General features: G+C 44.3%; 1 protein-coding gene across 18 annotated transcripts in view; it reads left to right on the plus strand.

Annotated features, from left to right (window-relative positions):
* obsl1a (obscurin like cytoskeletal adaptor 1a) overlaps positions 1 to 26,842 on the plus strand; it is a 306,290-nt gene that overhangs the window by 50,700 nt on the left and 228,748 nt on the right. For all 18 annotated transcript variants that reach the window (XM_087989381.1, XM_087989386.1, XM_087989383.1 and 15 more), the window contains 2 exons: positions 304 to 570; positions 5,948 to 6,223. In XM_087989381.1, coding sequence (XP_087845507.1) covers positions 304 to 570; positions 5,948 to 6,223 — 543 coding nt within the window. The remainder of the gene's footprint in view (positions 1 to 303; positions 571 to 5,947; positions 6,224 to 26,842) is intronic.

Genomic DNA, 26,842 nt, shown 5'->3' on the forward strand with positions numbered 1-26,842 from the left:
CAACATCCCTGACTCTAAATGGTTGATTCTTAATTACCCACTGACACGGCTGAGTGAGCCTGTCAGTTCAAGGGACAATGAGGGATGGGCAATAAATGCTGAATTTGCCAGCAATACCCATGTGCCCTGAAAGACTGTAAAAATACCACAGGCCACACATTACCATATCAGGGAGAGCCATTCCTTTGTCGCCACAGTGTATTGCACACTCATACAGGCTCTGACATTGAGAGACACACTTAAGCAGTACTGTGCTAGCAAACCTCCGGGATAAGTCTATAAACTGTACCTCTCTCCCTCTAGTCCCTTCGGCGAGGATTCGGACTCACCTCAGTGACATGACGTTGTATCAGGACACTGATGCGGAGTTCACCATCGAGCTGTCCACCTCTGTCCTGGGAACATGGCACATGAAGGGGCAGCAGCTTCACAATGATGAAAGGTTCAAGATCGACCAGTCGAGGACACGTCACATGCTGCTGATCAGAGGAGTCAAAGTGGAGGAAAATGAGTCGGAGATAACATTTGTTGCTCATGGAGTCCGAGACTCGGCCATTCTATTTGTCAAAGGTAAGATCAGAGTTGATGAAGACCAGTGGCCAGTCTCTGTGTGCCAGCAGCTCTCCCAAGCCTGTTACCCAGGAACAAGAGGAGGCCATTCAGCCCCTTGAGCTGGTTTAACAGGTACACAGGAGACAGCACATGTAGACAGGGTGGTAAAGAAACAATTGAGCATGCTTGCCTTCATTGCTCAGACCTTTGAGTATAGGAGTTTGGATGTCATGTTAATGTTGTACAGGACATTGGTGAGGCCTCTTCTAGGGTATTGTGTCCATTTCTGATTGCCCTGTTATAGGAAGGATATTATTAAACTTGAGAAGGTTCAGAAGAGATTTACCAGGAAATAGCCAGGAAGAGAGGGTTTGACTTATAAAGAGAGGCTGCTTAGGCTGTGACTTTTTTCACTGGAGCATAGGAAGTTGCAGGGTGATCTTATTGAGGTTTATAAAATCATGGGGGATATAGTTAAGTTCAATGCCAGGTGTCTTTTCCTAAGGGTTGGAGATTTCAAGTTCAGGCTTATTTTTAAGATGAGAAGAGAAAGATTTAAAAAAAAAATTAGGATCAAAGTTTTACATAGAAAGTGGTTCGTGTTTGACCGCATGACGGCTCTGGAGCTGCAGATGGACTCACTGTGGAGCATCTTCGATGCTGTAGCATGTTTAGCAAATTGGTCACACTACAGATTAGAATTGCTGAGGGAAACAAAAGGCAGAGAAAGAGTAGGAAGGCAGTGCCCCCGACGGTCATCTCTCTCCAAAACGGGTGTACCGTTTTGGATACAGTTGGGGGAGATGGCTCACCAGGGGAGGGAAGCAGTTGCCAGGATCATGGCACCGTGGCGGGCACTGCTGTTCAGAAGGGTGGGAAAAAGACTAGCAGGGCCATAGTCACAGGGGATTCTACTGTAAAGGGAGTAGTTAGGCAGTTCTGTGGACGAAAACGAGACTCCCCGATGGTATATTGCCTCCCAGGTGCTTGGGTCAGGGATGTCACCGATCGGGTGCAGAACATTCTGAAAGGGGAGGGTGAATAGCCAGTTATCGTGGTGCATACAGGCACCAATGACACAAGAAAAAAAAACAAGATGAGGTCCTGAAAACAGAGTTCAGGGAGCTAGGAGAGAAGTTAAAGTGGAGGACCTCAAAGGTAGTGATCTCGGGATTGCCAGGGTAGAAATGAAATAATAGGCAGGATGAACACGTGGCTTGAGGATGGTATAGGATAGAGGGGTTCAGATTTGTGGGACATTGCGTCTGGTTCTGGGGAAGGTGGGGCTATTACAAATTGGATGGTCTACACCTGAACTAGACTGGAACTAAAGTCCTCGGAGGAGTTTTTGCTACTGCTGTAGGGGAGGTTTTAAACTAATGTGGTAGGGGGCTGGAAACCAGAAGAGAAGACTAGTAGACAGTGAGGTGGAAACTAGAGACTGTAAGGACCTTGACGTTAGCATTATCAAGGGGAAGAGTAGGCAGAGAGCAGATGAACTGAAAAGCACAGGTGGCCTGAAATGCATATACTTTAATGCAAGGAATATAGTGTGTAAGGCAGATGAACCAAGGGCTTGGATTGGTGTCTGGGAGTATGACGTTATTGCGATCACAGAGACTTGGTTGAAGGAAGGGCATGATTGGCAAGTAAATATTCCAGGATATAGATGCTTCAGGCAGGACAAGGAGGTGGGGAGGGGTTGCATTGCTGGTCAGGGATGATATCACGGCTGTGCTAAAGGAGGACATTATAGAAGGCTTGAGCAGTGAGGCGTTATGGGTAGAGCTCAGAAATAAGGGTGCAATTACATTGTTGGGGCTGTTTTACGGGCCTCCCAATAGTGAGCATGAGGTAGAAGAACAAATAGGTAAACAGATTATGGAAAGATGTACAGGTAACAGGTTGGTGATGATGGGAGATTTTAATTTTCCCAACATTGACTGGGACACTCTGACATTCTGACTTAGTGTCAGAGGTCTGGATAGGGCAGAATTTGTAAGGAGCGTCCAGGAGAGCTTTCTAGAACAGTATGTCAATAGTCCCACGAGGAAACGGGCCCTGTTGGACCTGGTGTTGGGGAATGAGCCAGGCCAGGTGGTAGAAGTTGCAGTGGAGGATTTCTTTGGGAATAGTGACCAAAATTCTGTAAGTTTTAGAATGCTCATAGACAAAGATGAGAGTGGTCCAAAGGGAAGAGTACTAAACTGGGCCAAGGCCAATTATATCAAAATTCAGCTGGAGTTGGGAAATTGAATTGGGAGCAGCTATTTGATGGAAAGTCCACATTTGATATGTGGGAGGCTTTCAAAGATAGTTTAGAATAGATTCCCCAGAGTGTGGAAACAGGCCCTTCGGCCCAACCAGTCCACACCGACCCTCCGAAGAGTAACCCACCCAGACCCATTTTACTCTAACCAATGCACCTAACACTATGGGCAATTTAGCATGGCCAATTCACCTGACCTGCACATCTTTGGATTGTGGGAGGAAACCGGAGCACCCGGAGGAAGCCCATGCAGACATGGGGAGAATATGCAAACTCCACATGCTGTGAGACAGCAGTGCTAGCCACTGAGCCACGGTGGTTGAAGATAGTGCAGGATGGGCATGTCGCTTTGAACATAAGGGATAGGAAAGGCAAGATTCATGAAACATGGATCACAGGAGAAATTGTACGACTAGCCAAGAGAAAAAGGGAAGCATACATTAGGTCCAAGCAGCTAAGAACAGAATGGACCTTGGAGGAATATTGGGAGAGTAGGTCCAATCTTAAACGAGGAATCAAGCGGGCTAAAAGGGGTCATGAAATAACTTTAGCGAGCAGAATTAAGAGAATCCCAAGGTGCTTTATTCATACATAAGAAACAAGAAGGTAACTAGAGAAATGGGTTGGTCCACTAAGGATAAGGAAGGAAGGTTCTGTGTCGAACCTGAGCAAATGGGTGAAATTCTGAATGATTACTTTGCATCAGTATTCACTGAGGAGAGGGACACGATGAATCTTGAGATTAGAGATAGAAGATTGTTTACTCTGGATCACGTTGACATAAGGACGGAAGATATGTTGGGTAGGCTAGAGTTTATTAAGGTGGATAAATCCCCGGGACCAATGGGATCTATCCCAGGTTGCTGAGGGAAGCGAGAGAGGAAATAGCTGAGGCCCTGACAGATAGTGTTGTAACATTCTTAAACACAGGTGAGGTGCCGGAGAATTGGAGGGTTGCTCATGTTGTCCCCCTGTGCAAGAAGGGTAGTAGGGATATTCTGGGTGACTATAGACCAGTGAGCCTGATGTCAGTGGTGGGAAAGTTGCTGGAGAAAGTATTGAGAGATAAAATATTTGGAAAAGAGTGGGCTTATCAGTGATGGCCAACATAGTTTTGTGAGGGGGAGATTATGGATTAGAGTGGTGCTGGAAAAGCACAGCAGTTCAGGCTGCATCCGAGGAGCAGGCAAATCAATGTTTTGGGCAAAAGCCCTTCATCAGGAATACAGGCAGAGTGCCTGAAGGGTGGAGAGATAAATGAGAGGAAGGTGGGGGGTGGGGAGAAAGTAGCATAGAGTACAATAGGTGAATGGGGGTGGGGATGAAGGATCTGCAGCATCTGCAGTCATTGTTTTTACCGAGGGGGAGATCATGCCTTACCAACTTAATAGAGTTCTTTGAGGAAGTGACCAAGTTGATAGATGAAGGAAGGGCTGTATATGTCATTTACAAGGACTTTAGTAAGGCAATTGATAAGGTTCCCCATGGTAGACTAATGGAGAAAGTGAAGTCACATGGTGTGCAGGGTACTCTGGCTAGGTGGATAAAGAACTGGTTGAACAACAGGAGAGAGAGTAGTAGTTGAAAGGAGTTTCTCGAAATAGAGAAAGGTGACCAGTGGTGTTCCACAGGGATTGGTGCTGGGGCTACTGTTGTTTGTGATATACATAAATTATCTGGAAGAGGGCATTGTTGGTCTGATCAGTAAGTTTGCAGATGACATGAAGATTTGTGGAGTAGCAGAAAGCATAGGAGACTGTCAATTCCTAAGCATCTGCATCCCTCTGCTCCCCACCTACTCGTGCATCTGTCCGGAGGCACCTTACATGAATCTACTGTACCTGCCTCTACTACCTCTGCTGGCAAAGCATTCCAGGCACCTACCACCCTCTGTGTAAAGTACTTGCTGCGTGTATCCCCCTTAAACTTTTCACCTCTCACCTTGAAGCATAGGAGACTGTCATGATGAAGGGCTTTTGCCCGAAGCGTCGATTTTACTGCTCCTCGGATGCTGCCTGAACTGCTGTGCTCTTCCAGCACCACTAATCCAGAATCTGGTTTCCAGCATCTGCAGTCATTGTTTTTACCTGGATGGACCAAAGGGTCTGTTTCCACATCATGACTCTCATCTCACCCCACAACTGTCCTGGATCTCTGAGCTCCTTCAATTGTCATGCTGATTTCCTAGCTTCCACAGTGGAATTCTGTCCTCAAGTCTCTCTCTTTCTGAGTCTTTTGCTGAAACAAACTTCTTTAAGCAAGCTTTACTCATTAGTCCCACAATATCTACTGATGTAGCTCTGTGATGATTTTTTTCTGTTTAAGACGAAAGTTGGGATGGTTTCACCACTGCTTAGATGCTGTACAAATGAAAGTAGTTGTTGTAAGGATACTCAGAACCTTAAGCCTCTTCCATGCTTCAATTTGATTGATGCTGACCAATACCCAGCTCCATTTCTGCACCTTTCACCCATATTGCTTACTATTTTACCATATCAAGGAGAAGTGATATAGACGGAATGGACCTTGGGGCTGAACAGGAATTGGCCAGAGAATCCAAATCTTTGGATAAATCCTTGAGGAACTATTTTTATCGGCTTCACTTCCCCTTTCTCCTTCAGAAAAATTCAAAACACGTTTTTTGAAAATATTCACGAATATAATTTCAGTGAGTTGGAAGCTGAATTTGATAACCAACTACAAGATCATGTCCTGCTCAATCAGCATTTAATGAGCTGTACCTGTCACAGAGTCATAGAGACCTACAGCATAGAAACAGATCCTTCGGTCCAGTCAAACCAGGCCGAACATAATCCCATACTAAACTAATTCCACCTGACTGCTCCTGGTCCAAACCCCTCCAAACCTTTCCTAATCTGGAAGTGTTTCATGAGGACAGTGTCAAGGGAGCTTTAGTTGAGCTAACTTTCAATTGTAGGGCAGGCTTTACTCTGTATGTAGTCCCATGCTGTGCCTATCCTGGCAGTATATGATGGGGACAGTTTGGAGCCAACATTAATTTTCATTTAACAGCCAAGTGGTATGTCTACGTTATTCACAAATTTTGCACTTTGGTTTTTTTATGCTGTTAATGGTGCCATTATAATAGAAACTATTGTTGTTTAGCTATCCCGGTGAAGATCACACTGGGTCCAGGGATGGAGACCGTGCAGCAGATCACAGCCTCCGAGTCAATTATCCTTTGTTGTGAGGTGTCAAGGCCCAATACCAAAGTCCAGTGGTGTAAAGACGGAGAGATCCTCACTCCAAGTGACCGTGTCTCTGTCCATTCGTCAGGCCACGTTCGGAAGCTCATCGTCCAATCTGCCCGGCCATCAGATTCTGGACAGTATGTCTGTGATGCTACTGAGGATTCCCTCATGTTCACCGTTAATGTTTTGGGTAAGTACTGAAGAGGCTGGGCATTGTTGTGAGGTTGTTGAAAGTTAGGAGGTGATTTCATGGAGGCATATGAAATGTTTTGGTAAATTATGTAAGGAAGCTTTTCCTGGTTTCTCTATAAATTCTGTTACCTCACATACCCTTCCCTACCTCTGTAACTTTGTCCAGCTCCTACATCCCTCCCTATCTCTGTAACCTCAAGACCCTATACCTCTCCCTATCTCTGTAGCTTCTTCAAACCCCATCACGCCTTCCTATCTCTGTAACCTCCTCTAACCTCTTAATCCCTCCCTATCTCTGTAATCTCCTCCAGCCCTACACTCCCCCCTTCGTCTGTCACCTCTTTCGGTCCCTACACCACTCCTATCTCTGTCACCTCCTCCAGCCCAACATCCCTCCTTATTTCTGTAAACTCTTCCATTCCTGGACTTCTTCTCATCTCCAATTTGAATTGCTCCACCATTGCTCGCTAATTGTATCTTCAACTGTCTGAATTCTAAATTCCCTCTTTATATCTCTCTGCTTTACTCTTCTCCACTTTCTCTGAAGCTGTCCATCATCTGTCCTAGTATCTTCTTACTTGGCTCAGGTTTAACTTATCAGGGGTACTATATAAATACATGTCGCAGTTATGTGTTGTAATGTTTGAACTGAGCATCAGTTTATGTCAATCAACAGCATGTCACCTCTGAGCCCAGAGATTAAAGGTTCAAGTCCCACTCGAGATGCTTGAGTGAATAATCTTCAGTTAATACTTCAAGCTTGTACTGGTGGAGTGCTGAGTTATTGGAAGTGATATTTCTCAGATAATGCACTAAGGCTATAGTTTACCCATTGGTTCAGGAGCACACTGAACTGTCATAATTTGAAGGAAACAATTATTTCTCTGACTCTGTCTAACATTTCTGCTTCAACCACATGTAGCAAAATCCAATCCTATTTAATAGTCTTTCTTACCTATGTATGAAACACCTTGAAATAAGCTACATTATCATTCTCTGTTTTCATTTAATGAATTGACTTAGGTGATTAAAATTAAACATAGAATCACAGGATTGTTATAGTGCAGAAGCAGTGTATCTGCACTGGTTCTATTATCTGGTGCCATTCTCCTGCCTTTGTCACCATATCCCTGCACACTATTTCTATCCAAACAATCATCCAAAATCCTCTTGAATGCGCAAGTAGTTCCATTTATACGGTAGTCATCAATGTAACTCGAGAGAGCACAATAGAGAAACTGTGAGGAGGGCCAGATGTTGAGTCTTGCTTCTTTCAGATCCCAACTTGTTCTATCCATAAGGATTGGAAAACATTTTTGCCAATCCAGAATAGTCACAGATTCCTGTTTTATTGTCTGTACAGAATAAATATATTGTGCCAACAACACTAATCTCAATAGATTCTGCTGTCCTTTGATCATTTGTTCTTCAGTCTTAAAAGGTTAAACTCACTCAGCCATTTGAGGCACATTTTCTTTGGACCAGTACGGTGGCTCAGTGGTTAGCAGTGCTTCCCCACAGCGTCAGGAATCTAGATTTGATTACACCCTTGGGTGAGAATCTAAAGGATTTTTATAAATACATTAAGGACAAAACGGTAACTAGGGAGAGATCATGAGACCCTCAAAGATCAGCAAAGCGGCCTATGTGTGGAGCTGCAGGAGATGGGGGCGGGGGACTAAATGAGTATTTTGCATCAGTGTTTACTGTAGAGAAGGACATGGAAGATGTAGAATGTGGGGAAATGGATGGTGACAACTTGAAAAATGTCCATAAAACAGAGGAGGAGGTGCTGGATGTCTTGAAATACAAAGAAGTGGATAAATCCCCAGGACCTGATCAGGTGTACCCTAGTACTCTGTGGAAAGCCACGGAAGTGATTGCTGGGCCCTTGCTGAGATATTTGTATCACCGATAGTCACAGGTGAGGTGCCGGAGACAGGAGGGTGGCTAATGTGGTGCCACGATTTAAGAAAGGTGGTAAGGAAAAACCAGGGAACTATAGATTGGTGAGCCTGATATTGATGGTGGGCAAGTTGTTGGAGGGAATCCTGAGGGACAGGATTTAAATGTATTTGGCAACGCAAGGACTGATTAGGGATAGTCACCATGGCTTTGTGCGGAGGAAATCATGTCTCGTGAACTTGATTGATGTTGGGATTGTATTATAGACCCCCTAATAGTCAGAGGGAAATTGAGAAACAGATTTGTAAGGTGATCTCAGTTATCTGTAAGAATAATAGACTGGTTATGGTAAGGGATTTTAACTTTCCAAACATAGACTGGGAATATGTGCCATAGTGTTGAGGGTTTAGATGGAGCGGAATTTGTTAAGTGTGTACAAGAAAATTTTCTGATTCAGTATGTGGATGGACCTACTGGAGAAGGTGCAAAACTTGACCTACTCTTGGGAAATAAGATAGGGCAGATGACTGAGGTGTCTGTGGGAGCACTTTGGGACCAGCGACCATAATTCTATTAGTATTAAAATAGTGATGGAAGCAAGTCAAACAGTCAGGGCAAGCAGGGATGAGGTAGGACTAATAAATTAAACTGCATTTATTTCAATGCAAGGGGCCTAATAGGGAAGGCAGATGAACTCAGGACATGGTTAAGAACATGGGACTGGGATATCAGAGCAATTTACAGAAACATGGTTCAGGGATGGGCAGGACTGGCAGCTTAATATTCCAGGATACAAATGCTACAGGAAGGATAGAAAGGGAAGCAAGAGAGGAGAGGGAGTGGTGTTTTTGATAAGGGATAGCATTACAGCTGGACTGAGGGAGGATATTGCCGGAAATACATTCACGGATGTTACTTGGGTGGAACTGAGAAATAAGAAAGGGATATTCACTTTGTTGGAATTGTATTATAGAACCCTTAATAGTCAGAAGGAAATTGAGAAACAAATTTGTAAGGAGATCTCAGTTATCTGTAAGAATAATAGGGTAGTTATAGTAGGGGATTTTAACTTTCCAAGCATAGACTTGGGACTATGTGCCAAAGTATTAAGGGTTTAGATGGAGAGGAATTTGTTAAGTGTGTACAAGAACATTTTCTGATTCAGATTGTGGATGTACCTACTAGAGAACATGCAAAACTTGGACCAATCAACCACACCGCCCTGTGGCCCAACGTTTCAACTCCCCCTCCCACTCTGTCGAGGACATGGAGGTCCTGGGCCTCCTTCACCGCCGCTCTCTCACCACCAGACGCCTGGAGGAAGAACGCCTCATCTTCTGCCTCGGAACACTTCAACGCCAGGGCATCAATGTGGACTTCAACAGTTTCCTTATTTGCCCTTCCCCCACCTCACCCTCGTTCCAAACTTCCAGCTCAGCACTGTCCCCATGACTTGTCCTACCTGCCTATCTTCTTTTCCACCTATCCACTCCACCCTCCTCCCTGACCTATCACCTTCATCCCCTCCCCCACTCACCTATTGTACTCCATACTACTTTCTCCCCACACCCACCCTCCTCTAGCTTATCTCTCCACGCTTCAGGCTCTCTGCCTGTATTCCTGATGAAGGGCTTTTGCCCGTAACGTCGATTTTGCTGCTCCTCGGATGCTGCCTGAACTTCTGTGCTCTTCCAGCACCACTAATCCAGAATCTGGTTTCCAGCATCTGCAGTCATTGTTTTTACCAACATGCAAAACTTGACCTACTCTTGGGAAATAAGACAGGGTAGGTGACTGAGGTGACCGTGGGGGAGCACGTTGGGGCTAATAGAAACATAATTCTATTTGTTTTAAAATAGTGATGGAAAAGGAATGACCAGATCTAAAAGTTGAAGTTCTAATTTGGAGAAAGGCCAATTTTGTCGATATTAGGCAAGAACTTTTGAAAGATGATTGGAGGCAGATGTTCGCAGGTAAAGGGACGGCTGGAAAATGGGAAGTCTTCAGAAATGAGATAACGAGAATCCAGAGAAAGAATCCAAATTCCTGTTAGTGTGAAAAGAAAGGCTGGTAGGCATAGGGAATGCTGGATGCCTAATGAAGTTGAGGGTTTGGTTAAGAAAAAGAAGGAAGCATATGTCAGGTATAGATAGGATAGATTGAGTGAATCCTTAGAAGAGTATAAAGGCAGTAGGAGTATACTTAAGAGGAAAATCAGGAGGGCAAAAAGGGGACATGAGATAGCTTTGACAAATAGAATTAAGGAGAATCCAAAAGTTTTTTACAAATACATTAAGGACAAAAGGGTAGCTAGGGAGAGAATAGGGCCCCACAAAGGTCAGCAAGGCGGCTGGTGTGGGGAGCCGCAGCAGATGGGTGAGATACTAAACAAGTATTTTGCATCAGTATTTACGGTGGAAAAGGATATGGAAGATATAGAATGTAGGGAAATAGTTGGTGACATAATGAAAAATGTCCATATTACAGAGGAGGATGTCTTGAAATGCATAAAAGTGGATAAATCCCCAGGACCTGATCAGGTGTACCCCAGAACTCTGTGGGAAGCTAGGGAAATGATTGCTGGGCCTCTCACTAAGATAAATGTATCATCGATAGTCACAAATGAGGTGCCGGAAGATTGGAGGTTGGCTAACATGGTGCCACTGTTTAAGAAAGGTGGTAAGGAAAAGACAGGGAACTATTGACCAGTGAGCCTGACCTCAGTGGTGGGCAAGTTGTTGGAGGGAATCCTGAGGGACAGGATGTACATGTATTTGGAAAGGCAAGGACTGATTAGGGATAGTCACCATGGCTTTGTGCGTGGGAAATCATGTCTCACAAACTTGATTGAGTTTTTTGAAGAAATAACAAAGAGGATTGATGAGGGCAGAGCAGTAGATGTGATCTATATAGACTTCAATAAGGCGTCTGACAAGGTTCCCCTATGAGACTGGTTAGCAAGGTTAGATCTCATGGAATACAGGGAGAACTAGCCATTTGGATACAGAACTGGCTCAAAGGTAGAAGACAGAGGATGTTGGTGGAGAGTTGTTTTTCAGACTGGAGGCCTGTGACCAGTGGAGTGCCACAAGGATCGGTGCTGAGTCCATTACTTTTCATCATTTCTTTAAGTGATTTGGATGTGAGCGTAAGCGGTATAGTTAGTAAGTTTGCAGATTACACCATGATGAAGGTGTCGTGGACAGCAAAGAAAGTTACCTCAGATTACAACGGGATCCTGGTCAGATGAGTCAGTGGGCTGCGAAGTGGCAGATGGAGTTTAATTTAGATAAATGCAAGGTGCTGCATTTTGAGAAAGCAAATCTTAGCAGGACATATACACTTCATGGTAAGGTCCGAGAGAGTTGCTGAACAAAGAGACCTTGGAGTGCAGGTTCATAGCTCCTTGAAAGTGGAGTCGCAGGTAGATAGGATAGTGAAGAAGGCGTTTGGTATGCTCTCCTCTATTGGTCAGTGCACTGAGTAGAGGAAATTAGGAGGTCATATTGCAGCTGTACAGGACATTTGTTAGGCCACCTTTGGAATACAGGGCGAACCCTGTATCCATGGAATCGTTTTCTGAGGTTTCAGTTATCCACGGTTTCTTGCGGGCCTAACGTATTATAGGAAACCTTCTGGAACCAGCGACCAGGAAGGTAAGATTCCAATTGAAATGAGTGGGTTCACTCCTATCTGTGGTTTCGGGTTTCCGCAATAGGTCAGGGAACGTATCCCGTATAGGCACGGGGTTACTACTGTATTGTGTGCAATCCTGGTCTCCTTCCTATCAGAATAATGTTGTGAAACTTGAAAGGGTTCAGGAAAGATTCACAAGGATGTTGCCAGGCTTTGAGCATTTGAGCTATCAGGAGAGGCTGAATAGGCTGGGGCTGTTTTCCATGAAGCGTCAGGGGCTGTGGGCTGACCTTATAGAGATATATAAAATCATAAATCCTGGATAGAATAAATAGACAAGGTCTTTTCCCTGCAGTGGGGGAGTCCCGAACTGGAGGGCATAGGTTTGGGGTGAGAGGGGAAAGATATAAAAGAGACCTAGGGGGCAACGTTTTCACACAGAGTGGAGCGTGTATGGAATGAGCTGCCAGAAGAAGTGGTGGAGACTGGTACAATAAAAGCTCTTAAAAGGCATCTGGATGGATCTATGAATAGGAAAGATTTCGAAGGATATGGACCAAGTGTTGCGCATGGGACTGCATTAGGTTAGGGAACCTGTTCAGCATGAACGAGTTGGACAGAAGGCCTTATTTCCTTAGGTCCCTTTTATATCTTTCCCCTCTCACCCTAAGCCTATATCTTCTAGTTCTGGACTCCCCCGCACCAGGGAAAAGACTTTGTCTATTAATCATATCCATGCCTCTCATGATTTTATAAACCTCTATGAGGTCACCCCTCAGCTTTCGACGCTCCAGGGAAAATAGCCCTAGCCTATTCAGCCTCTCCCTATAGCTCAAATCCTCCATTCCTGGCAACATCCTTGTAAATCTTTTCTGAACCCTTTCAAGTTTTGGAATTTCCTTCCAATAGGAAGGAGGCCAGAATTGCATGCAGTGTTCCAAAAGTAGCCTAACCAATATCCTGTACAGCTGCTACTTCACCTCTCAACTCCTATACTGAATGCTCTTACCAATAAAGGAAAGCATACCAAACACCTTCTTCACAATCCTATCTACCTGTGACTCCACTTTCAAGGTGCTATGAACCTGCACTTCAAGGTCTCTCTGTTCAACAACACTGCCTCGGACTTTACCATGAAGTGTTGAAGTCCTGCTGAGATTTGGTCTTCCAAAAAGCAACATCTCGCATTTATCTAAATTAAACTCCATCTGCCACTTCTCAGCCCATAGGCCTATCTGATTAAGGTCCTGTTGTAATCTGAGGTAACCTTCTTTGCTGTCCACTACACTTCCAATTTTGGTATCATCTACAAACTTACTATATGGACTTCAGTAAGGCGTTCGACAAGGTTCCCCATGGGAGACTGATTAGCGAGGTTAGATCTCACGGAATACAGGGAGAACTAGCCATTTGGATACAGAACTGGCTCAAAGGTAGAAGACAGAGGGTGGTGGTGGAGAGTTGTTTTTCAGACGTTTTTCAGGAGGCCTGTGACCAGTGGAGTGCCACAAGGATCGGTGCTGGGTCCTCTACTTTTTGTCATTTGCATAAATGATTTGGATGCAAGCATAAGAGGTACAGTTAGTAAGTTTGCAGATGACACCAAAATTGGAGGTGTAGTGGACAGCGAAGAGGGTTACCTCAGATTACAACAGGATCTTGACCAGATGGGCCAATGGGCTGAGAAGTGGCAGATGGAGTAGTAAGGGTATGGAATGCTTTGCCTGCACCGGTAATAGATTCGCCAACTTTAAGTACATTTAAGTCGTCATTGGACAAGCATATGGACGTACATGGAATAGTGTAGGTTAGATGGGCTTCAGATTGGTATGAAAGGTCGGCGCAACATCGAGGGCCAAAGGGCCTGTACTGCACTGTTATGTTCTATGTTGTATGGAGTTTAATTCAGATAAATGTGAGGTGCTGCATTTTGGGAAAGCAAATCTTAGCAGGACTTATACACTTAATGGTAAGGTCGTGGGGAGTGTTGCTGAACAAAGAGTGCAGGTTCATAGCTCCTTGAAAGTGGAGTCGCAGGTAGATAGGATAGTGAAGAAGACGTTTGGTATGCTTTCCTTTATTGGTCAGAGTATTGAGTACAGGAGTTGTAAGGTCTTGTTGAGGCTGTACAGGACATTGGTTAGGCCACTGTTGGAATATTGCGTGCAATTCTGGTCTCCTTCCTACTGGAAAGATGTTGTGAAACTTGAAAGGGTTCAGAAAAGATTTACAAGGATGTTGCCAGGGTTGGAGAATTTGAGCTATAGGGAGAGGGGAAAGGCTGGGGCTGTTTTCCCTGGAGCGTCGGAGGCTGAGGGGTGACCTTGTAGAGGTTTATAAAATTATGAGGTGCATGGATTGGGTAAATAGGCAAAGTCTTTTCCCTGGGGTCGGGGAGTCCAGAACTAGAGGGCATAAGTTTAGGGTGAGAGGGGAAAGATATAAAAGAGACCTAAGGGGCAACCTTTTCACACAGAGGGTGGTATGTGTATGGAATGAACTGCCAGAGGAAGAGGTGGAGACTGGTACAATTGTAACATTTAAGAGGCATTTGGATGGGTAAATGAATAGGAAGGATTTGGAGGGATATGGGCTGGATGCTGGCAGGTGGGACTAGATTGGGTTGGGATATCTGGTCGGTATGGACGGGTTGGACCGAAGGGTCAGTTTCCATGCTGTACACCTCTGTGACTTTATGACTCTACTAACTATACCTCCAAATCATTTCTATAAATGATGAAATGTAGTGGATTCAGCATCGATTTTTGTGGCACTCCACTGGTCATGGGCCTCCAATCTGAAAAACAACCTCCACCACCACCCTATGATTTCTACCTCTGAGCCAGTTCTATATCCACTTGGCTCGTTCTTCCAGTATTCCATGGGATTTAACCTTGGTAACCAATATCCCATGTAGAACCTTGTTGAACACTTTACTGAAGTTCATATAGCTCTGCCCTCATCAATCATCTTTGTTACTTTTTCAAAAAACTCAATCAAGTTTGTGAAACACGATTTCCCATTCAGAAAGCCATGTTGACTATCCCTCATCTGTCCTGCCTTTCCAAATACGTGTAAATCCTGTCCCTCAGGATTCTGTTCAACAACTTGCCTATCACCAACATCAGACTCACCGGTTTATGGTTCCCTGTCTTGTCCTTACCACTTTTCTTAAATAATGGCTCCACGTTAGCCAACCTCCAGACTGCTGGAACCTCGCCTGTAATTATCGATGGTACAAATATCTCAGCAAGGGGTCCAGCAATCACTTCCCTCGCTTTTCAGAGTTCTAGGGTACACCTGATCGAGTCAATATGGGCTCAATGGGCTGAATGGCCTGCTTCTACACTGTAGGGATTCTGATTCTGATTCTGAAATGTGACTAGGATTCGTCAACAATTCCTACGGTCATTCTTTTGAGTTAAAGTCACAAGGTTGCTTTTCTCAATGAATGAATAGAGACCTTAGACCATATGAAATGCTTCATAAATGACCTTCCCACCACCATAAGGTCAGAAGTGGGTATGTTTGCTGAAGATTGCATAATGTTCAGTAGCATTCTCAGATACTGAACCAGTCCATGTTCAAATGCAATAATGTCTGGACAATATCCAGGCTTAGACTGACAAGTGGCAAATAACCTTCGCACCAAACAAATACCAGGTTATGACCATCACCAAATTCGGGCAAGCTAACCACTGCCCTTTGACTTTGAATGGTGTCATAGAGTCCTAGAGATGTACAGCATGGAAATAGACCCTTCCATCCAATTCGTCCATGCCGACCAGATGTCCCAACCCAATCTAGTTCCACCTGCCAGCACCCGTCCCATATCCCTCCAAACCCTTCCTATTCATATACCCATCCAGATGCCTCTTAAATGTTGCAATTATACCAGCCTTCACCACATCCTCTGGCAGCTCATTCCATACACGTACCACCCTCTGCGTGAAAAAGTTGCCCCTTAGGTTTTTATGTCTTTCCCCTCATCACTGAATCCTCCACTATCAATATCCTTGGGGTTACCATTGACCAGAAACTGAACTGGACTCACTATATAAATGGAGTGACTACAAGACAAGGTAACTCACCTCCTGACTCCCCAAAGCATGGGAGTATGATAGAATTCTCCCCACTTTCTGGATGGATGCAGTTCCAACAACTGTCAAGAAGGTTGACAACATCCAGGGCACAAGAGCCCCAAGCATCCACTCCCTTACACCATGGTGCACATGGCTGTTAATGAGTGTCAGTCTCCAAGATGTACTGCGTACATTTACCAACGATCTTCAGCAAGCATCTTCTAAGCCTGTGATCTCTTCTACCTCCAAGGACAAGGATAGCAGATCCATGAAAGCACCGCTACTTTCACGTTCTCCTCCAAGCTACTCATTATCTTGACTTGGAAATATATTGTCATTCTTTCACTGTCGCTGGATCAGAATGGCGGAATTCCCTGCCAATGCCTTTTGGGTCACACCACAGCAGATGGTCTGCAGTGGTTCAAGAAAGCTTCTTGAGCAACTCGGGATGCACAATAAATGTTGGCTGACCAGCGATGCCCACATCCCAGTAATGAATTTTCTTAAAAATTGGGACAGGAGTAGGCCAATCAGCCCCATCAAACCTGCTCCACCATTCAATAAGATAATTGGTGATCTGACTCTCCTCCTGTCCACTTTCCTTTCTTTTTCCCATAACTGTTGATTCTTCTGATCAAGAATCTATCTCAGCCTTAAATATATAAAAGGACCCTGTCCACTCAGCTGTCTATGGCAAGAAATTCAAAAAACTGTCAAACATCTGAGAGAAGAAATTCCTCCTCATCTCAGTCTTAAATCGTCAACCCTTCACTCTGGTTCTAATTTCTCCCGTGAGGGAAAACTTCTCATAACTCTGTCAAGTCGCTTAAGAATCCTATATGTTTCAGTATGATCACTTAGAACATTGAACATTACAGCGCAGTACAGGCACTTCGGCCCTCGATGTTGCGTCGCCCTGTCATACTAATCTGAAACCCATCCCACCTACACTATTCCGTGTATGTCCATTTGCCTATCCAGTGACGACTTAAATGCACTTAAACTTGGTGAATCTGCTACCGTTGCAGGCAAAGCGTTCCATACCCTTACTACCCTCTGAGTAAAGAAACTACCTCTGACATCTGTCTTATACCTACCTCCCCTCACTTTAAATTTGTGTCCCCTCGTGTTTGCCACCCCCATACTTCGAAAAAGGCTCTCCCTATCCACTGTATCTAACCCTCTGATTATCTTGTATGTCTCTATTAAGTTACCTCTCAACCTTCTTCTCTCTAATGAGAACAGCCTCAAGGCCCTCAGCCTTTCCTCATAAGACATTCCTTCCATACAAGGCAACATCCTAGTAAATTTCCTCTGCACCGTTTCCAAAGCTTCCACATCCTTCTTATAATGCGGTGACCAGAATGTACATAATACTCCAAGTGTGGTCGTACCAGAGCTTTGTACAGCTGCAGCATAACCTCCTGGTTCTGGAACTCAATCCCTCTGTTAAATAAAGGCCAAAACACTGTACGCCTTCTTAACAACCCTGTCAATCTGGGTGGCAATTTTCAGGGATCTGTGTACATGGACATCGAGATCTCTCTGCTCATCTGCACTCCCAAGAATCTTACCATTAGCCCAGTACTTTGCATTCTGATTACTCCGTCCAAAGTGTAACACCTCACACTTGTCCACATTAAACTCTATTTGCCACCTCTTAGTCCCGTTCTGCATCCTATCTATGTCTCTCTGCAACCTACTGCATCCTTCGTCACTATCCACAATTCCACCGACCTTAGTGTCGTCTGCAAATTTACTAACCCACCCTTCTAAACCCTCATCCAGGTCATTTATAAAAATGACTAACAGCAGTGGACCCAACACCGACCCTTGCGGTACGCCGCTAGTAACTGGACACCAAGATGAACATGTTCCATCAACTACGACCTTTGTTTTCTTTCAACAAGCCAATTACTGATCCAAACTGTTATGTCTCCCACAATCCCATTCCTCCGCATTTTATATAATAGCCTACTGTGGGGAACCTTATAAAACGCCTTGCTGAAATCCATATACACCACATCAACTGGTTTACTCTCATCTACCTGTTTGGTCACTTTGTCAAAAAACTCAATAAGATTTGTTAGGCACGACCTACCCTTCACAAAATCGTGCTGACTGTCCCTGATCAGATTATTCTTTTCTAGATGGTTATAAATCCTATCTCTTATAACCTTTTCCAACACTTTACCAACAACTGAAGTGAGACTCACTGGTCTGTAATTATCAGGGTTGTCTCTACTACCCTTTTTGAACAGGGGAACCACATTTGCTATCCTCCAGTCCTCAGGCACTATTCCTGTAGACAATGATGATTTGAAGATTAATGCCAAAAGCTGAGCAATCTCTTCCCTTGCTTCCCAGAGGATCCTAGGATAGATCCCATCCGACCCAGGGGACTTGTCTATTTTCACGCTCTGCAGTATTTTTAATACCTCTTTCGTGTGAACCTCAACCTCTTCTGGTCTAGATGCAAGTATCTCTGTATCTTCCTCGCCAACATTTTCATTTTCTATAATGAACACTGTCGAAAAATATTTATTTAGTGCTTCCCTATCTCCCCTGACTCCAGTCACAACTTCCCACTATTATCCTTGATTGGCCCTAATTTAACTCTCGTCATTCTTTTATTCCTGACATAACTCTTCCAGCACCACTAATCCAGAATCTGGTTTCCAGCATCTGCAGTCATTGTTTTTACCTCGTTGATTTTAACCCTACTGCGAATCCTCTTGCAAGGATGCCTGCCTTGAAGAAGTTTTCCTCCTCTCTGTACAAGAATCTCAGGGAGTCTATGCTACTCTCTCCCCACCCCCACCCTCCTCTAGCTTATCTCTCCATGCTTCAGGCTCTCTGCCTTTATTCCTGATGAAGGGCTTTTGCCCGAAACGTCGATTTTGCCTGTCCTCGGATGCTGCCTGAATTGCTGTGCTCTTCCAGCACCACTAATCCAGAATCTGGTTTCCAGCATCTGCAGTCATTGTTTTTATAACTATGGAAAGCCTTAGGGTTAACCCTGATCCTATCCGCCAACAACTTCTCATGTCTCCTCCTGGCTCTCTGAGCTCCCTTTTTAGGTCTTTCCTTACTTCCTTGTAATCCTCAAGCGCCCTAACTGAGTTTTCACATTTTGTCTTACATAAACCTCCTTCTTCTTCTTGACCAGGGATTCCACTTCCTTAGTAAACCACGTCTCACGTGTTCTATATCTTTCTCCCTGCCTGACAGGTACATACTTATTTAAGACACACAGGAGCTTTTCCTTGAATAAGCTCCACGTTTTTAATGTGCTCATCCCCTGCAGTTTCCTTCCCCATTCTACGCTTCCTAAATCTTTCCTAATTGCATCGTAATACCCCTTCCCCCAGCTGTAACTCTTGTTCAGTGGAGTACACCTATCCCTTTCCATCACTAAAGTAAATCTGACAGAATTGTGATCGCTGTCTCCAAAGTGTTCACCTACTTCCAAATCTAACACCTGGCCAGGCTCGTTACCCAATACTAAATCTAAAGTGGCTTCGCCCCTTGTAGGCCTGTCAACATACTGTGTCAGGAAGCCGTCCTGCACACACTGGACAAAAACTGACCCATCTATAGTACTCGTACTGTAGTGTTCCCAGTCAATATTTGGATAGTTGAAGTCCCCCATGACAACTACCCTGCCTCTCTCACTCCTATCGAGAATCATCTTTGCTATCCTTTCCTCTACATCACTGGGACTATTCGGAGGCCTATAGAAAACTCCCAGCATGATGACTTCTTTCCTGTTTCTGACCTCAGCCCATACTACCTCAGTTAACGAGTCCCCAAACATCCTTTCTACAACTGTAATATCTTTTACCATCTTCTCTGTTCTTACTGAAACATCTGAATCCCGGAACCTGCAACAGCCATTCCTGTCCCTGCTCTATCCATGTCTCCGTAATGGCCACAACATCGAAGTCCCAGGTACCAACCCACGCTGCCAGTTCACCCACTTTATTTCGGATACTCCTCACGTGGAAGTACACACACTTCAAACCAGGTACTCGCTTGCCAGTGTCAGATACTTGATTTTGGAACTCCCTACTCTCATTCTCTTCTGTATCTGTCCTACAATTTTGGTTCCCATCCCCCTGCTGTATTAGTTTAAATCCAACTTAATAGCTTTAGCGAATTTCCCACTCAGGATATTGGCACCCCTCTGGTTTAGATGAAGACCATCCTGCTTGTAGAGGTCCCACCTACCCCAGGAAGAGCTCCAATTATTCAAAAACCCGAAACCCTCACTACTGCACCATCCCTGTAGCCACGTGTTCAACTCCTTTCTCTCCCTATTCTTCACCTCACTAGCACGTGGCATGGGCAGCAAACCAGAGAAAACAACTCTGTTTGTCCTAGCTCTAAGCTTCCGTCCTAGCTCTAAGCTTCCATCCTAGCTCTCTGAATTTCTGCCTCAAGTCCCCATCTCTCTTTCGACCTATGTCGTTGGTGCCAATGTGGACCGCGACTTGGGCTGCTCTCCTTCCCCCCCGAAGGATCCCAAAAACACGATCAGAGACATCACAGACCCTGGCACCATGGAGGCAACACACCAACCGTGAGTCTCTCTCGTTCCCATAGAGCCCCCTATCTGTCCCCCTAACTATCGAGTCCCCAATGACTACTGCTCTGCTCCTCTTCCCCCTTCCCTTCTGAGCAGCAGGTGCCCCACTGCTTTCCCCTGGTAAGTCAATCCCCCCAACAATATCCAAAACGGTATACTTATTGTTGAGGGGAATGGGCACAGGAGATCCCTGCACTGCATGCTGGTTCCCTTTCTGTCCCCTAACTGTCACCCATCTGTCTTTTTCTTTTATCTGGGGAGTGACTACCTCTCTAAATCCTGTCAATAATCCCCTCTGCCTCCCGAATAATCCGAAGTTCATTCAACTCCAGCTCCAGTTCCCTAACGCGGTTTTCGAGGAGCTGGTGTTGCGTGCAATTCCCACAGATGTAGTCAGCAGGGACACTAGTGGTGACCTTACTTCCCACATTCTGCAGGAGGAACATTCCAGGATTAGGAATAAACTAGTTACCTTACCTTGTCAATCTGGCTCCCACAACTTTTTTTTTAGGTTAGAGGAGAAGGATGGGTGGGAGACGGGTGTGTCTCGGGTAACGCAACCACGCAAATATAAACTGTTCTCCTTACCTTTCCCAGAAGTCCTTTGCTCGCTCTTCCCTCGCTGGCCCGAAGGTAAGAAGTTTAAATATACTTACCGGCCTTCCCGACAATCACCTCGCACCAACGTCACCTCCTCCCGGTTCCCTCCTGTTGCTGCTCCTGAACTTCAATGAGTAGGGTGCCAATCTATTTGGTCTTTGTTCATAAAACAATTCCTCCAAACCAGGGATTATCATCGTGAACATTCTCTGAACTGACTCCCACGATATAATATCTTATCTTAAATAAAGGGACTAAAACTGCCCACAGTATTCCGGATGTTCTCTTATGAGCACCTTGAACAACTGCAGTAAAACCTCCCTACTCTTATACTCCAACCCCATTGAAATAACAGTCAGCATTCCATTAGTCTTCCTGATTACCTGCTGAACTTTTGTATTTGCATTCTTGTGTTTCATACACAAGTATTCTCAAGTCCCTTTTTGTTTCAGCTTTCTGTAGTTTTTCTCCATTTACACAATATTCTATTCTTTTGTTTTCCCTTCAAAAACGTCACATGTCCATATTATTCAAAATTTGTCAACCTTTTCTGCGCTTAATTAATCTATCAATATCTCTCTGTAACTTATTTATAACCCTCTCACAATTTGCCTTTTCACTTGTTTTTGTGTTGATGCCAACTTTGACTACAGTCCATTTACTTCCTTCCTCCAAGTGATGAATATGTATTAGAGACAGTTAGACTCCAAACACTGATCCCTGTAGAATCCCATTGGTCACAGGTCACCAACCTGAAAAAGAACTCCTTATCAAAACTCACTGATTCCTGCCCATTAGCCAGTGTCCTATCCATTCCAATATACTACCTCCAACGTCATGGACTCTTACGTCATGCCTGTGCGGTATCTTGTTGAACACCTTCTGGAATTCCAAATACAACACATCTCCTGGTTCCCCTCTTTCCACTCTGGTTGAGAGACTCTCTTAAAAAAAGTAATAAATTAATTAGACACAATTTCCTTTTCATAAAGTCATGCTGACTCTGCTTGATTAGATTATAATTTTCCAAATATTCTGCTATTACTTCATGAGTAATTGTGTCTAATACTTTTCCAACAATAGATGTTAAGCTAATTGGACTAGAGTTAACTGCTTTTTGTTTCCCTCTCTTTTTGAATGGGCATATCACATGAGTAGATTTATAATGAATTATATAATTTGGTACTTATCCAGAATCCCGGGATTTTTAGAAAATTACATCCAATTACAAATCCACATCACAGAAGAAGAGGTGCTGGAGATCTTTAAAACCATAAAGATGAATACATTTCTGGAACTTGATCAAGGGTATCTCAGGAGGTAATGGGAAGCCAGGGAAGAAAATATGGGGCCACAGGTGAGGTGCTGGAGGAATTGAGGGTTGCTAATGTTGTGGCAATGAGGCCTCATTCCTGATGAAGGGCTTTGGCCCAAAACGTCGATTTTCCTGCTGCTTGGATGCTGCCTGACCTGCTGTGCTTTTCCAGCACCACTCTAATCTTGACTCTGATCTCCAGCATCTGCAGTCCTCACTTTCGCCTAGTTACTTAGAGTCATAGAGATGTATAGCATGGAAACAGACCCTTCAGTCCAACCTGTCCATGCCGACCAGATGTCCCAACCCAATCTAGTCCCACCAGCTAGCACCCGGCCCTCATCCCTCCAAACCCTTCCTATTCATATACCCATCCAAATGCCTTCTAAATATTGCAATTGTACTAGCCTCCACCACTTCCTCTGACAGCTCATTCCATACACGTACCTCCCTCTGTGTGAAAAGTTGCTCCTTAGGTCTCTTTTATGTCTTTCCCCTCTCTCTCTAAACCCATGCCCTCTACTTCTGGACTCCCCCACGCCAGGGAAAATACTTTGTTTATTTATCCTATTCATGCCCTTCATAATTATGTAAACCTTTGAAAGGTCACCCCACAGCCTTCAACGCGCCAGGGAAAACCAACCCAGCCTGTTCAGCCTCTTCCTATAGCTCAAATCCTCCAACCGTGGCAACATCGTTGTAAATCTTTTCTGAACCCTTTCAGGTTTCACAACATCTTTCCGATAGGATGGAGACCAGAATTGCATGCAATATCCCAACAGTGGCCTAACCAATGTCCTGTACAGCCACAGCATGACCTTCCAACTCTGGTACTCAATACTCTGACCGATAAACGAAAGCATACCAAATGCCTTCTTCAATATCCTATCTACTGTGACTCCACTTTTAAGGAGCTATGAACCTGCACTCCAAGGTTTCTTTGTTCAGCAACACTTCCTGGGACCTTACCATTAAGTGTATAAGTCCTGCTAAGATTTGTTTTCTCAAATTGCAGCATTTCGCATTTATCTGAATTAAACTCCATCTGCCACTTCTCAGCGCATTGGCCCATTTGGTCAAGATCCTGTTGTAATCCCTCTTCGCTGTCCACTACACCTCCAATTTTGGTGTTATTTGCAAACTTACTAACTGTACCTCTTATGCTCACATCCCAATCATTTATATAAACGATGAAAAGTAATGGACCCAGCACTGATCCTTGTGGCAGTCCACTGGTCACAGGCCTCCAGTCTGAAAAACAACCCTCCACCACCACCCTATGTCTTCTACCTTTGAGCCAGTTCTGTATCCAAATGGCTAGTTCCCCTTGTATTCCATGAGATCTAACTTTGCTAACCAGTCTCCGATGGGGAAACTTGTCGAACGCCTTACTGAAATCCATATGGCTCACATCTACCGATCTATCCTCATCAATCTTCTTTGTTACTTCTTCAAAAAATTCAATCAAGTTTGTGAGACATGATTTCCCACACACAAAGCCATGTTGACTATCCGTAATCAGTCCTTGCCTTTCCAAATACATGTATATCCTGTCCCTCAGGATTCCCTCCAACAACTTGCCCACCACCGAGGTCAGGCTCACTGGTCTATAGTTCCCTGGCTTGTCCTTACCATCCTTCTTAAACAGTGGCACCACGTTTGCCAACCTCCAGTCTTCCTGCACCTCACCTGTGACTATCGATGATACAAATATCTCAGCAAGGGACCCAGCAATCACTTCTCTAGCTTCCCACAGAGTTCTAGGTTACACCTGATCAGGTCCTGGGGATTTATCCACCTTCATGCCTTTCAAGATATCCAGCACTTCCTCCTCTGTAATATGGATGTTTTTCAAGATGTCACCATCTATTTCCCTACATTCTATATCTTCCATGTCCTTTTTCAGAGTAAATATTGATGCAAAATACTCGTTTAGTATCTCCCCCATTTTCTACAGCTCCACACAAAGGCCTTATTCTCTTCCTCGTTACCCTTTTGTCCTTAATGTATTTGTAAATACCCTTTGGAATGTCCTTAATTCTGTTTGCCAAAGCTATCTCATGTCCCCTTTTTGCCCTCCTGATTTCCCTCTTAAGTATACTCCTGCTGTCTTTATACTCTTCTAAGGATTCACTCGATCTATCCTGTCCATACCTGACATATGCTTCCTTCTTTTTCTTCACCAAACCCTCAATTTCTTTAGTCATCCAGCGTTCCCTATACCTACCAGCCTTTCCTTTCACCCTAACAGGAATAAACTTTCTCTGGATTCTCGTTATCTCATTTCTGAAGGCTTCCCATTTTTTAGCCGTCGCTTTGCCTGCGAACATCTACCCCCAATCAGCTTTTGAAAGTTCTTGCCTAATACCATCGAAATTGGCCTTTCTCCAATTGTGCTGTATGACTTGTGTTGTATGAATGACTGGCCTAAAGCTGAGGCTGAAGATCTCACATTGCTGCTTACCAAGATGGATGGACAGCCATATTAAATCCTTATCGCTCACCATGTTGTATGTTTAGCTATGTCCAATGCCCACTGCTGCTCAACATGTTGCATGAACAGTTACATCAAATCCTCATCACTGCTCACCACGTTATATATACAGTTATACCACACCTTTACCACTGCTTACCATGTTGCTGCTCCTCTAACAGTCCATACAGCGTGGTGAGCAGCGGTGTGAAGATTTGATGTAACTATCCATACAATATGGTGAGCAGCAGTGAGGATTTGCTGCCACCACCCTCTTTTAGTGTTGGAAACTGCAGGACGTGCTTGTTTTATTGTGAGAGAGGAAAAGCACACGCTACCTTCCTGCACTTCTTTTACTAAAGAGCAGGGATGTCTTGCTGCAATTATGCAAGGTCTTGTTGTGATTACATGTGGAAAATTGTACACAGTTTTGGTCTTCATTTCTGAGACAAGATGTTCTGGCTATGGAGGGAGTGCAGTGAAGATTTGCCAGGCTGATACCTGAGATGTCAATACTGACCTATGAAGAGACTGAATCAATTATGACTATATTCATTGGAGTTTAGAAGAATGGATGAGTGGTGCATCTCATAAAAACCTACAAAATTCCAACAGGGACTGGACAGGGTAAACACAGGAAGATTGTTCCGAGGGAAGTCAGGGATCACAGTCCAAGGATGTAGGTAGGCTGTTTAGGACCAAGATCAGGACAAATGTCTTCACCCAGAGGGTATGGAATTGTCTGCATGGAAAGTGATTGAAGCTAAAACATGACATGTTATCAAGAAGGAGTTAGATATAGTCCTTAGGGCTAAAGTGATCTAAGACTATGAGGAGAAAGAGGCAACAGAATATTGAGTTGGATGATCAGTCTTGATCACATTGAATGGTGGAGCAGACTTGAAAGGTCAAGTGGCTTACTCCCTTTTTCTATGGTTCTGTCATCCATCTGGAAGAGTCTTTTGTAGTTAAGAACACTAGTTTATTACATATCAGCAACCAGTGACAGATTATATTGAGATGATAAACATTGTTCAAGTGATTTTGATGAGGACCAAATAATGAATCTCAATCCTTCAAGATCCTTCACTGCACTGCTCACAGATCCACTTGGGATCCTCACAGTGAGTAAGGCTAATTGCTTTCCTCGGTATTAACCCTTTCAGAGCCACATAAAGCGCTTTCCTTCCCTAAAGGAAGTTAGGGAACCAAGTGGGTTTTTAACAAGAATCTGCAACTTAAATTTCACCAGCTGCTGTAGTGGGATTTCAACCCACTTCTAGCAACATCAATACCACACCATCAGGTAGCCACAAAGTGGGTTTGAGAGCCAAGTTGTGCACGGAAAGATCCCACAGACGGCAATGTGATCATAAGTGAACGATCTGTTTTTTTTCTGTGTGATTAGTTGTGGAACAAATATCAGTTTGAAAGGAGGTGAGTTCTTCTACCCTCTGTCTGTATGATCTTCATTTGAGAAAGGAGATGGTCACTTCTGATTAAAATTTCAGTCGTGAGATGACAGGGTCATAGATATCTACAGTTGAAACTTTATTGCTGGAACAGCACAGCAGGTCAGGCAGCATCCAGGGAACAGGAGATTCGACGTTTCGGGCACAGGCCCTTCTTCGGCCTGTGCCCGAAACGTCGAATCTCCTGTTCCCTGGATGCTGCCTGACCTGCTGTGCTGTTCCAGCAATAAAGTTTCAACTTTGATCTCCAGCATCTGCAGACCTCACTTTCTCCTCATAGATATCTACAGCACAGTGAAAAGTGCCTTTGGCCCATCATATCTGTGCTAATCAAAAACAGCCACCTAATCTAATTCTAATCGCACTTTTCAGCCTATAACCTTGTATGAGTTGGCATTACAAGTGCACATTTAAATACTACTTAAATATTATGATGGTTTCTACCTTTAACAACCTTACAGGCAGTGAGTTCCAGATTCCCACCACCCTGTCAGTGAAAAACTCCCCCACATCCACTCTCAACCTTCTGTCCCGTACCTTACCTCC

This window comes from Chiloscyllium plagiosum, unplaced genomic scaffold (assembly GCF_037043375.1).
Source record: "Chiloscyllium plagiosum isolate Xiang-an unplaced genomic scaffold, Cpla_swu_hap1 HiC_scaffold_7, whole genome shotgun sequence".
NCBI lineage: Eukaryota > Metazoa > Chordata > Chondrichthyes > Orectolobiformes > Hemiscylliidae > Chiloscyllium > Chiloscyllium plagiosum.